The 12,688-nt window shown below is 36.3% G+C and overlaps 2 protein-coding genes across 3 annotated transcripts; one reads left to right on the top strand and one right to left on the bottom strand.

Moving 5' to 3' along the window:
- The first annotated feature begins 722 nt into the window (after positions 1-722).
- LOC120268975 (E3 ubiquitin-protein ligase XB3-like) lies at positions 723-3,108 on the top strand. 2 transcript variants are annotated; one of them, XM_039276251.1, is made up of 8 exons: positions 723-979; positions 1,065-1,124; positions 1,216-1,287; positions 1,384-1,505; positions 1,609-1,749; positions 1,836-1,943; positions 2,050-2,311; positions 2,409-3,108. In XM_039276251.1, the coding sequence occupies exons 1-8, from the start codon at positions 797-799 to the stop codon at positions 2,784-2,786; spliced, it is 1,326 nt and encodes a 441-aa protein (XP_039132185.1). In that variant the 5' UTR covers positions 723-796; the 3' UTR covers positions 2,787-3,108. The 2 variants fall into 2 exon arrangements, with proteins under 2 accessions (XP_039132185.1, XP_039132186.1); XM_039276252.1 differs by lacking the exon at positions 1,065-1,124 and having other exon boundaries at positions 869-979; positions 1,174-1,287.
- A 4,504-nt stretch (positions 3,109-7,612) lies between these two features.
- Positions 7,613-10,303, bottom strand: LOC120268974 (probable protein phosphatase 2C 23). The gene is given in 5 exon segments (XM_039276250.1): positions 7,613-8,144; positions 8,215-8,248; positions 8,250-8,480; positions 8,927-9,040; positions 9,136-10,303. Coding segments are annotated over 5 exon segments (1,545 nt in total). The 5' UTR covers positions 10,186-10,303; the 3' UTR covers positions 7,613-8,028.
- Positions 10,304-12,688: the final 2,385 nt, after the last annotated feature.

Below are 12,688 nucleotides of genomic sequence, written 5' to 3'. Positions count from 1 at the left end.
TTCAAATGAGGAACAATGACATTATTTTTTTAAAAAAAATTAATCAAAATTGAGGAAAAAAATACACTGAATTAATTAATTTAAAAATTATATTAGTAGGATTTAAAGAATTTAGATTTAGGCTGTCAGTTTTTACTACTTGGTAGATTATCAAGTGAAAGACTCAACTCCATCTTTGTTGTGTGATCTATTGTTTATACTTTCTATTGTTAATGGACTTCATGTTTTATAGTATCTATATATTTTTTTTCCTCTTTATAAAGTATTTTTTTCATTTTAACATGAAAAAAATTAGAAGAAATTTTTTGTAAAATAAAAAATTTTGGCATCCTATTGACACCAGATCCCTTACGTAGAGTATTCATTTCAGAGAGTACTCAAAATCAAATACCAAAGATCACACAAAGTGAGAGTATATGTGTTTATTAAACTTACTCCACGTCTGTAGATATCCCTGATTTTTTTTAAAATAGGGGCGCCCACCCTATTTGTCAAAAATATAAAAAATAAAATAAAAATAATAATGAGATTTTGGTTATATTGGTTTTTTTCTAAATAATTGTATGATTATTTTATAAATTTGAGGGCTTAGTACATATTTATTGTATAATTTATAATTTAATAATAATAATCTAAATAGGCGGCTGGAGAGAGAAAATCATTCTGGCAGTTTGGGCGGTGACCGGAACTCAGCTATGAGAAAAAAAGGAAGCTTTTTTAAACCCCCACTCATGGCTCTGCTTCTTCTCCTCCTCCCCAGCCGCCGGAGTTAGCCGCCGGCGGATCAACGGAGAAGATGGGGCATGGCCTGAGCTGCAGCCGCAACCCCACAGAGCTCGAGTTCTTCATGGCCGTGCGAGCTGGGCACCTTGCGAAGGTGGAGTCTTCTCTGAGGATTTATCCGGACATTCTCTACCAGACCACCATCTATGGCCGCCTCTCCGCCCTCCATATCGCTGCCGCCAATGGCCGCCTTGAGGTTAGCTCGTTCCCTCCTCAAAGCTGCCATCTTTCCCTGTTTGGTCTCTGATTGCTGTGTTTCTCCTTGTTTGATTTGTTTCTAGGTTTTGTCTTTGCTTTTAAGTCGATCTGTTCATCCTGATTTGCTTAATCGGCATAGGCAGGTAATTAATTGAGAGAAATTTGAGGATTTTTGTTTTCTTTCTGATTTAGATGGGAAAGTTCTGATCTTTGTGGTGTTTGTGAGGGCATAAGACTCCATTGATGCTGGCAGCGATGCATGGGAAGATAGCTTGTGTGCAAAAGTTACTTGAAGCTGGTGCCAATGTATGCAAAAATCCCATGAATGTTGTTGTTTTTTTATTGTCAATTTGTTGGAATGTGATGTGAAGATTGATTTGGTTTTGTTGTGGTTCTGATTAGATTTTGATGTTTGATTCATTGCTTGGAAGAACTTGCCTGCATTATGCTGCTTATTTTGGGCATTCGGATTGTTTGCAAACAATCATCTCAGCTGCACATTATTCTCCTGTTGCTGGTTCTTGGTTAGTATCACTAGTTTCAAGATACTGTAGCTCACTGAATGACATAAAGATTGCATGGCTTTGTTTATCATTGTTGTTCTTTGTGTGAACTGTGATGCTGTAGGGGATTCGCTCGGTTTGTGAATGTTAGAGATGGTAATGGGATGACACCTTTGCATCTTGCGGCAAGACAAAGGCGGCCTAATTGTGTGCATATACTTTTAGATAATGGAGCTCTTGTTGGTGCACCGACGGGTGGATACAGGTGTTGTTGCTTTTTCCTTATTATCTCAGTTTCGGTGAAGTTGGTTTTACTGTTTCATTAACAGAGTTCCAAACCTTGCATAGCAGATGGGCAGGAAGCACCCCGCTTCACTTGGCAGCCCGTGGGGGATGCTTAGGTTGTGTGAGGGAATTGCTTACTTGGGGAGCTGATCGGCTTCAAAGAGACTCATCAGGGTAAGCATGAGTGTTTATTGAATTGCCGTATGTATTGTGTTTTACCATATGGTGTTATTATTATTGCTAATGATTCAAAATCATTGTTTGGGCTGGTGTTTTTCAGAAGAATTCCATATGTAATTGCATTAAAATGTAAGCATGGGGAATGTGCAGCTCTACTGAATCCTTCATCTGCAGAGCCTCTGGTTTGGCCAAAGCCGTTGAAATTCATTAGTGACCTCAGTCCAGATACAAAGGTTCTTCTAGAGACGGCTCTGATGGAGGCTAACTTATTGAGGGAGAAGAAGATTTTGAAAGGGACGATGTTTTCCCTTCCATCCCCTCCACATTCGGAAGTCAAAGTTGATGATGATACTGGTTCTGAGGTACTTTGCATTTGTCTACAATTCTAATTTTAATGGAATAAGAAAAGTTTGATGTCTATAAGTTGGTCTTATTCAATGAGGGAATGTGTTATTGCAGGCCAGTGACACCGAGCTTTGCTGCATCTGTTTCGAACAAGCATGCACAATTGAGGTTCAAGATTGCGGCCACCAAATGTGTGCGCATTGCACATTGGCTCTCTGCTGCTACAAGAAGCCCAACACTGCAACCTTGCTTTCTTCAGCTCCAGTCTGCCCATTCTGCCGAAGCGAAATAGCCAGATTGGAGGTGGCAAAGACCAAGACAGCAGAAGAGCTCGACAAGGACACCTCCTCGAAGCTAAGGCGGCCAAGGAGGTCTCGGAATTTCTGTGAGGGAAGTAGCAGTTTCAAATGTTTATCTCCTCCTGTAAGCTCATTCGGGAAGCTAATCGGGCATAAACCGGCTGATAACAGTGATTTACTAGACAAGAGTTAATACATGGAGCTTCAAAAAGACCCATCAAACTTATATGGATAGTTCAAGCCAAGCTTGTTCTGTTCTATCAAAAGATGTAAACATGTAAGAGTGGATGAACAATCAATTCAGTGATTCATTGTACGTTGGAAGGCCTTTAAGCATTGGCCATCATGTGACTCTTCATGTATAATTGAGCATGGCTGTGGGGTTCCATTGTTCAGCAGCCCTTTTATTTGATTCCTCTTGTCTCCTTTCCAAGCTTTGCCATTGAGGTCCTTTGTGGTCTCAGTGCATCAGTAGCTGAAAACAATGGATACATTGGTTTATGTTTTTTGAGAAAGACATTGGAAACAGTGTGCCATATTTCTTTGCAGTTTTCTACACTTTATGGTACACTATTTATCTTAGGTGACAGAAAAAGACATTGAGAATAGCCATTTCAGAAATCTGGCCAAGATGAGTGCTATGAAGGACAATATCAAGAGAGCCTTGACTTTGCCGATGAAACTGTAGCGTTGTGTGAGAAATACTAACAATGTTCTTTGGCATTTGGATATGTGTTATTATTATTATTTTTTTTGGGAGTATATAAAAAGTGATTTTAGGAAAACATTCAATACCCAATGGGCCAAGTTTCATTTTGGATTGTCTCGGCCTCATTGTTGCAATGGCTTGGGCTCGGCCATGAGGTATGTTTCTTTATGTTTAGTTTTGTGAGTGATTGAATATCGATAACAAAGTTCTGCATTGTCCTGTAAATTTCCTTTGCTCATGATCTGAAATGTTTATCAGATTGTATTTAAGTTCTACTTTGATGTGTTACTGTCATTTCTAGTGTTTTGAGAAGAAATGATGAACAAGAGATTTTTATCAGAGCTCTATGAATCGATAATCAAATCTGCATTAGAATGTCAATTGAATTTCATAACTTTGATTGTCGTATATGTCCTGTTTTTGCTGCATTCCAAAGAATTGTCATTTTGTAATGGTAATTAGAACGTATGCGAGTGAATGTATCACTGTAAAAGGTGTAGGTTTTGGTATGTTTTTTTTCAGACACAAACTCCAGGCTTGACTGACCCACTTATAGACAACTTAATCTTATCGGGGTCCAGGTTTTAAAATCATGTTATCATGTTGAGCTAGACTCCACTTTGGTGTTCAGATTTGCGAACATTTTGTAGGGTCATATTAATGAAACTCAGCTTCATTTGCTGCAATTTAAATGTATTTTCCCACTTAATTGTGTCCATGTTTGCATATTTGAAGTGTGTTCTTGCTGATTATGATAACAAGGTACATTCTTTATTCACAGATTCAATGATGCAGACATCGCCTTTATCGAACCAATTTGAAATGAAGATTGGGTCTTAAACATCAATTGCCAACTCATATCGAAGAACCTGAGAGGCCCTGATGGAAATGGTGGGTACCGGATTTGTTGTCGATTTTTGTTGAATATAGTGACATGCAGAAACAACACGACAAAGATCTATCAATCGTTTCGTTTTCGGCATTTCTATTCAAACTATAGCTGCTCAAACCATGTCTGTTTGGGCCCGGCGAAGTAATCTCCGCCCTGGTAAATTAATTTATCAATTGGAAGTTGCTGAAGATTCAAATTGTAGAATTTATCAGTTCGATGTAACTTACTGCAAGTTTTATCTCTGCTCATTCAGTTTGAAGCATGTTGCAGATTTGTTTCTGTCAAAACTTGACATTTTATATCGAATACAATTTATTCTTCGATGAAACGTCGTCGTCTTCTTTTTATTGAATTTGATTTAGAAATGAAAACTCCAAGATTGAACAGAGAGCATGGGAATGCATTGAAGACTCCTAGTTTCATTGAGCTGAAGGATAATACAGACAAGTCCTTTGTCAAACATCGACGACGACACACTAGATGAAGAACAAACATCACTTTTTTGGATGGATCCAAAGAACAAACATCTTGGAAAGAACTTTGTGTACCCGAATAAGACATGAAAAATAATAGAAACAAAAACACTCCAAACAGAAAAAGAAAAACAAATAATAGAACTAGTGAATTGTGGCAATTGATTTGGTCTTCTTGTTACTACTCTCTGAACTAAAGAACAACATGATCTCTTCTTCATTTTCAGCCAGAGCAATCTCTGCTTTCCTCTTCCGTCGAAGTCTCATCAACGGCTTCCTCGGTGCAGGCGGGCATTCGACAATTGAAGGAAGTCGATGTCTCGGAGATGTTGGAGTGTGATAACCATCATCCTCACTGTCATACTTGCAACTAACTACCTCTTCTTCTTCTTCATCATCTCCTTTCTTCTTCTTCTTCATGTCTTCTTCCTTGTTATCATTGATAGACACTGAAACTAAATCAAATTCAGAGCACATGAATGCAGTAATGAAACAATAAATAGAAGTTAAAGAAGTTAAAGAAGAGAATGAGGAAAAGCTTGTAAGCGAAACGTACAAGACAGTTCTATTCTCTCTCTATTATAAGTGTACTAATAAATAGAAACAAATGAAGAGGTGTCCTTTTGAGATTCTTTTGGTTACGTTTTCTCAGGCAAACTTAACTATCAGTGGGAGTTTCACCAAAGGAAAGCAATCTAACAAATCTAAGTCAGTACTTTAACAAACAAAAGAATGCTTTTTTTTCTCTAACCCAGTAAGTTTATTGACAAATTTAATACAAGCCAAACTTTGAAAAGCAAAAGTAAGATATCATGAAGTGCTTTGGCATTCCATTCATACTTATTTCATCACATATATATGTATAGAGTGAATGCTTATATGAGAATAAAGAGAATGATTAGCAAATGTTTCAGCAATGTGAATGAGTAGAAGATGCCTGGATTTATTATTATGCTTGTGATTAGAAAAACATAGCTTGGAAGCAAAACTTTGAAAAAGCAATAGAAAGAGAGATCAATGAATGCTTTGGAAGTCTAATGATACTAATTTGATCATATATATATATATATATATACACACATGAAAATAAAGATAGAATGATTAGAAATCAAGTGAAAGATTCAAAGTTTGGTATAAAAAATAAATAACAAAGAGAGTGTGAAAATTTCTTCATGATTTTGCCAACTTTGTTTTGCATGATTAATTAAAACAATACAAGAAGAACAAGAAGAAGAAGGAGAACTTTAGAAAATGAAAGGTGAACAAGGTGGGACTGTTAAATTGAAAAACTAGAAGACATAATAATAAGAGTTAATTGTTTCCTTTGACTTGTAAATTCAAAGTTCATCTTTGGTGGTGGGTCATGCTAATACTATTGTTTGGCTGGAGTCTTTAAACTTTAAAGGAGAAGCATTTGGAGCAGTAAAAGTTATCTGAAAAAGAAGCACTAACATGCATTGAAAAACTGTTTGTTTGAATTGTAACAATTACTTCTTCTTCAGTTCTTATTATTGTTTGAGCAGAAAAATCTCTGAATTGGAATGATGGCCTTTTTTTTTTGTGGAAGAATATTCTTCTTAATTTTATAGTACCAAACACTACAAAACAACCACACATGCAATACAACAGTTGGACAAAATCAATATCCAAAGGCAGAAAAAAACCTATTAATACTTTGATAAATTAAATGCATCAAAACATCTCAATGTTTGTTTTTGTTAACTTGAAAAATATACATATACTTCTGAGGAAGATATTTCTTGGTTCAAATTAGACAGGCTTGTGTTTTCAGATAATGACTTCATCAATTTTTTTGACTTATGTTTTTGTGCTAAGTGTGCTTCACTTCGGATGAGAGTCTCTGTATTAAGTTTGTGTATTTATTTTTTTTTCTCAATAAAATGATGGTTTTAATCACTTTTATATATATACACACACACATAGATATACAAATGGATACATGGGTTGGTGATATTGATGGTAGCAAGTCAGCAATCAGCATCAAATGACTGGTGTAATTTAGTATTTGAATTTGACAAAAGGAAGATTTTGATCTCCGAATTATTTGACTTAGTAGTGATAATTCTAGTAATTAATATTAAATTAATAATTTTTTTGAATAAACATGTGATCTTTTGCTTTAATGTAGCACCTAACTTGGCCCCAACATATAAAGACAATAGAGTATGACAAATTTTTTTATTGTATATATATTGACATATCACCAATCTTTTCTTTGAAAATCTCTAATAATGTCAGATCTAGTGCTGTTCATCATATTTTTAATACTTGAATGTAGGATTTTGAATATATATATATATATATATAAAAATAATTGCTTGACGGATATCATTTATTGATTAGAAAATTATTAATTCAATGTTGTCCGACGGAGGAATTCAAAAAAGACCCGCAGTTACACATGAGATTGAAAATAAATAAATCTGAAATTGAAAATAAATAAATTTTCACATTTAAAAACCAAAACTATACCAAGAAGAGCTATATATATATATATATTGTGACAACAGTGGATTATCATAGTTGGGTGGGCAGGCACATAGTCAAAAATATGCCTGATGGTATTATAGTAAGTTCATAATACCATAGTAAATTCATAATATTAAAGCAATACTATTTACCCGGTGTTTTAAAGTCTAGTATTGTTTAAATAGATCCCAGTGAATCCCCTATGAGCAGTCGTATTTTTTTTCCTTCAAAATTGAGTGGTAGAATTTATTAGCTTAGTATAGTTTCTATAAATCTTCTGAACATGTACGTGACGAACTTTCATTACCCGGTGCGATGCCTGACAGAGTTAATAAGTTTCAAGAGGATCAATAAACCACCATAAGACATCCATACTTGTCTGTCTCTTGATAAACTTTTAAATGAGAAGTATTTGCCATCTACTGGTAAATTTTTTTTTTTAAATTATTCACCTCTCTAGAAGTTCATATTCAACACACTCAACGAGAGAAATAATGCCGAAAAGTCACAGATGAACCAAATTTCACAATGCTCGAGTCAAGACAATAACATAATTTGATCATACTATTCAAAGATATCACGGTGAAACATTACTGTTGCATTGGCAGTATTACCAATATTTCAGAAATCACAGGCTCCAAATAAGCAAATGGGCAATATAGTTCTACATCAGCAGCATTCATACAAAATCTCGGCTTTTCTTATTTCGATCCTCAACATATTGATCGCAAAATCAAGAACACACCAATTTGGATCAATCGGTCTGAGTTTTAACTCTGATGCAATGGCAGAGTATATATCCCGGAGTTTCATCTGACATTGTTTTTCTGTGTGCATGTGTATGTATTTCTTTTCGTATTTTTATGTCTATTTACACACAAGATCTCCAAATCCTTCCTTCCAAGGAAATAACAATGATCGAAACATCATCATGGTACCGTCTTCGGTCTCCTTGTGGAATTTCAAGCAATTCATGGAACTCCATGCCTGCAATCAATTGATTCAATGCTGTTAGAGGTTCATCTTATAATGATCATAATGAATAATAGAGATTTACCAGCTTTTGCTGCTGCTCGGAAAAGAACTTCTTTCGACAAGATGTTGTGCCGGATCACCTTCGGGGCACATTGTAATGAACAATTCGACTTGACTGACGGCTTCATCGTTAGTGAAGTACTGGTAAAGTCCATCTGATGACAGTATCAGAAATCTATCCTTCGAGCTGATTTTATGGTGATAAAGAGACGGCGTGCATGAGAGATATGGTTTGTTCCCGATATAATCAATTCGGAACACCTCTAGAAGCGCATTGTTCCATTTCGGCTGCACAAAGAGAGAAATTGCATATCAGAAAACAAATCAACAATCTGCTTGAATAATTAATCAACATGGAATTCAATCAATGCTAGTAAATATCAGCACATTATCCTTAACAACACATCTATATATATATATATATATATATGCACATGATCAACCCAAATGTTTTTGTCAAGAACAAATTCAACAATGAACACATTCACAACAGTTATATAAACCTCGCTAAGATGTATCATTAAATTAAAGTCTCTGCTAAACACTTTTAAGGTCTACTCCTCACTTGTCTATGACCTTCCATTTGGAAAGCCCATAGCAACTTAACTTGTTAGTAATAGACGCCACTCCTAAACAATGCATGTAGTCGTATTTATATATTCACTGCAACAAATTTGATCGATCAAACAAACACGAATTCAAACCGATATACCAAATGCAAACAACAAGATTACCTGTTTGAGAAATCCGGCACCGAAAGCTCGAGTAACATTCAACGATCCTTTCACTCGATCATTCACAATAGCACAAGCATCATCAGGATGTTCATCTCTTATTCTCTCCACTTCCTTAAACAACAACAACAACAACAACAACAACAAACTCCAATCACTGAACACCAAATCAAAACAAATTTTTTTTTTTTTTAAAAATCAATCAATACCTCAAGAACACAAGTGCTGTGATCAATGGTGAGTTGCAGAGCAGCCAAATCATGCAATCCATCAGTGATCATCATCATCATCTCAAGACCTTGGTTTTCCTTTTCAATGGAGTTCCGAGAATAAAAATCCAATCTTTGAGCAAGAACAGCACGGCTATCCCCAACATTCATCAGATAAACATCCTCCCCCTTCATCAGCATCACCAGGACGCAAGAACCCATCAGAGCAAGCTCCGGATTCTCCATCACCATCTTGTCAGTGATCCCTAAATAGGCTTCCTCCGTCTTCTTCAAGGCTTTCCAGAGAGCTTTCAGCACCGCCAGATGGTTCTCCGGCCAATTAGGGTTCGGTGATTCGTCGTCCCAGAGGATCCCTTTGAGCTCACTGTGAATGGCGGAGTAGAGATTGGAAAGAAGGTAATCTGGGGCATCGGGGCCATTGAATCCATCGTAGATGCCGACGAAGAGCCAGGCGTGCTCGTCGGAGACGACGACGTGGACGCGATCCTCTCCGGCCTTGCCTTGCGCCCAATGGAGATTGCTCCGATTGGGAATGGGAATTGAATCGGAGGAATCCGTGGTTCGATTACTGCTGCCGATGAGATTGGAGGATCCAGTGGAGGTGGAGGTGGAGCGGGGATCGATAGGGCCGGAGAGGAAGCCACGCTCGATGGGGCCGGAGAGAAATCCACGATCGGCGAGAGAGGAAGAAAGAGGACCAGAGGAGAAGCGAGGGACGGGTTGGAGCGGAACAGAGGAGAACGAGGTCGAGCTCTCGAAGCCGGAGGCGGCGGTATTAGCCGCCGCCGGCCAGGTGAGGTGAGAGGTGAGGGAGTGGAGCTCCGACGTGGATGGCGGCGTGGAGGCGTTGGCGCCGAGTGCAGCGCCGGAGATCGTTCGGAAGATGGTAGTGTCATTGGGACGGAGGTAGCAGAAGGCGTGCCCGAGGTTGGGATCGTCGTAGGGCTCCGGCGGTGCTGCGGCGGCCGCGCCGCCGCCGCCGCCGCCGCCATTGAAGCAAGGTGAGAACTTGGCGATGGTGTTGCCCATGGTGGAAGGAGAGAGAGGAGTTTGGGTTAGAATGGGAAGAACATGAGGGATATTTTGGGAAGAGAGAAATTTGGGTGGGTTTTTTGGGAAAGAGAGAAGAAGAGCAAGGAAGAAGAAGAAGAAGAAGAGAGTGATGGAAGTTGACTTTTTTATGGATGGTGGAAAGGTTTGAATTTTTTTTATTTTATAGAATAAAAATAAATAAATAAATAAATAAATAAATTTTTATAGAGTTGACTTTTGGTGGAGTTAGTAGCCAAATGAGTTGTTGCCAAATGCCAATGGAAAGTGTATTTTTTTTTTAATGAAAATATTTATTGTATTTTTTTTAATTGCATGAAAATTAGGGGAAAATTATTAATTTTAATTTAATTGTTATTTTTTAAATATATAAGATATAGAAAAGATTGGCGCCAAAAACTAGAGAACATTATAAAAAGTTGATTACTTTTTTTTTTTAAAAAAAATATTGTTTAATAATTCCGAGGTGGAGATTTGGAGGTGTTATTGATGAAATTATTAATAACATGTTAACAAGGTCAAATCTTATTCCACATGGTACATCAACTATGAATAATTTATTGAAGAAATTATTAGTCAACCAATCGCTAGACTTTTCTATAGACTAATCCTTTAAAAGATCCAACACATCAACCATAATAAACAAGAGACTTACTTAATTAAGGAACAACAACAACAATAATAATAATAATACACTAAATTAATGGGTGATGTCACTGATGATGATTTTGAAAATTTTGTTAATGAATTAATTAATACCAAAAAATAATAATTTGAAATTTATGCCAATGTTTATAAAAATTATTGATATGATTATATTTTGAAACTATGTTTTTGCTCTAGTGTTGTAAAGCAGGGAAGATTTACTACAGTGAAATTATTTATTATTATTATTATTTTTTTGATAAAAAGTGGATAAACCACTAATTTATTTAGAAAGAAGAAAACTGGACAAAGATGCAAATACTCTCACCAGAAGTGAGGAGGTACAAAGTACAATAAAGATAAATGCTGAGTGATAAAATAAGATAAAAATCTAATCAGGCGAAAGGCACCGTCTGGCAACTCAGGCCTGACTAGAAGAGCAGATGGGTCAACTATTCCTGTGGAGCATAGTGGTCAGTCTCGCCAGTAGAGTTTGAGACCCTTGCGCTGAAGAAGTCAAGAGAGCGCTTGATTTTTTGAGATGTATTGTTAAGGGTTTGCTGGTGTCTATCTGCAGCTGTTGGAAACCAATTGAGAAGCGTATTAGTAGTTTTAAAAATAATGTTTAACTTAGGCAATGCAGTCAATTGAAAGATACGAGAATTCCTTTCGAGCCAAATATTCCACAAGATAGCACGAGAAATAAGGTCCCAGAGGGGTCAAAGTTGAGGGTCGAGTGACGGGATCCAGGAAGTCCATAAAAGAGGAATGGTTTGTGGGAGTGAAATTGATCCTAGGGAATGGACAAAGAATGCCCAGATTCGTTTTGAGAAATCGCAGTCAATAAAAAGATGTTGTAGATTCTCAGAGGCGCTGTGACAAAGAACACAGGTGTCTGTGGAGTTTTGAAAATTACAACCCTTCTTGAATAGATTGGATAAAGTGAGAATTTTGTCCTCTCCAGCAAGCCAGCAGAAAAGAGTGATTTTGCTATGACTACGACTCTTCCAGAATAGGTGGTACAGTGGACAACGGGTTCTACAGTGAGATTATGATCGTTGATATATCATCTTAAACTCACCATTTGTTGTCGTTGTTAAAAATAATAATAATAATAATAATGTATTGATGTCACGACTCTAAAATAAAACCTTTTGAGGCTTTCAATAGTTGATATTTTGCAAAGTGAGGTAGGCCATTTGGGTAACCAAATATCTTTTTAATGTTCCCCGTTTCTGAAGTCATGGATGCACATAAATGATTTTCTAGATTAGGACTTCCATGGTCTTCTGATTTGTTGGAATTTTAATAATTAATACTTGAGAAGAGATGTGGTCAAAGATATTGCTACGTATTTATTAATAACACAAGTAGGTGATATCATAGTTTTTAAAAATTTTAATTAATTTTGTTAATCCAAATGATATACAACCATAACAAAAAATTTATTAACATCATTAACTAATAACTATTGACCAATTAATAGGGGTTGGTGTAAATGGCAGAGTTTGGCTTGGCATGTTTAACCAAATGGTTTTGAGTTAAAATCTTTAAATTTTTTAAAAAAATCTCTGAGAAGTCTAAAGACTGATGTAGAAAATACGGCTTCTTAAAAAACAATGTGTTAAAAACCTAACAAATTATGGATGAAAAATCATATTTATCAAACTACAAAATTATTGTGTGCTTTTTTGATATTTTATAAGATTCGACCAAACAAATGTATAATATAAATTAAAATTTTGAAATATTACACTTTAAATTTCCATGAAAAAGAAAGGGAATCCAATTGAAAGGAATGTGTTTGCCATTGGGTAAACATAAGTGTTACAACCTA

The sequence above is a fragment of the Dioscorea cayenensis genome, chromosome 9 (genome assembly GCF_009730915.1).
Source record: "Dioscorea cayenensis subsp. rotundata cultivar TDr96_F1 chromosome 9, TDr96_F1_v2_PseudoChromosome.rev07_lg8_w22 25.fasta, whole genome shotgun sequence".
Lineage (NCBI taxonomy): Eukaryota > Viridiplantae > Streptophyta > Magnoliopsida > Dioscoreales > Dioscoreaceae > Dioscorea > Dioscorea cayenensis.
The sequence above is the reverse complement of the archived record's forward strand: the minus strand, read 5'-3'. Positions and strand labels throughout refer to the sequence as shown.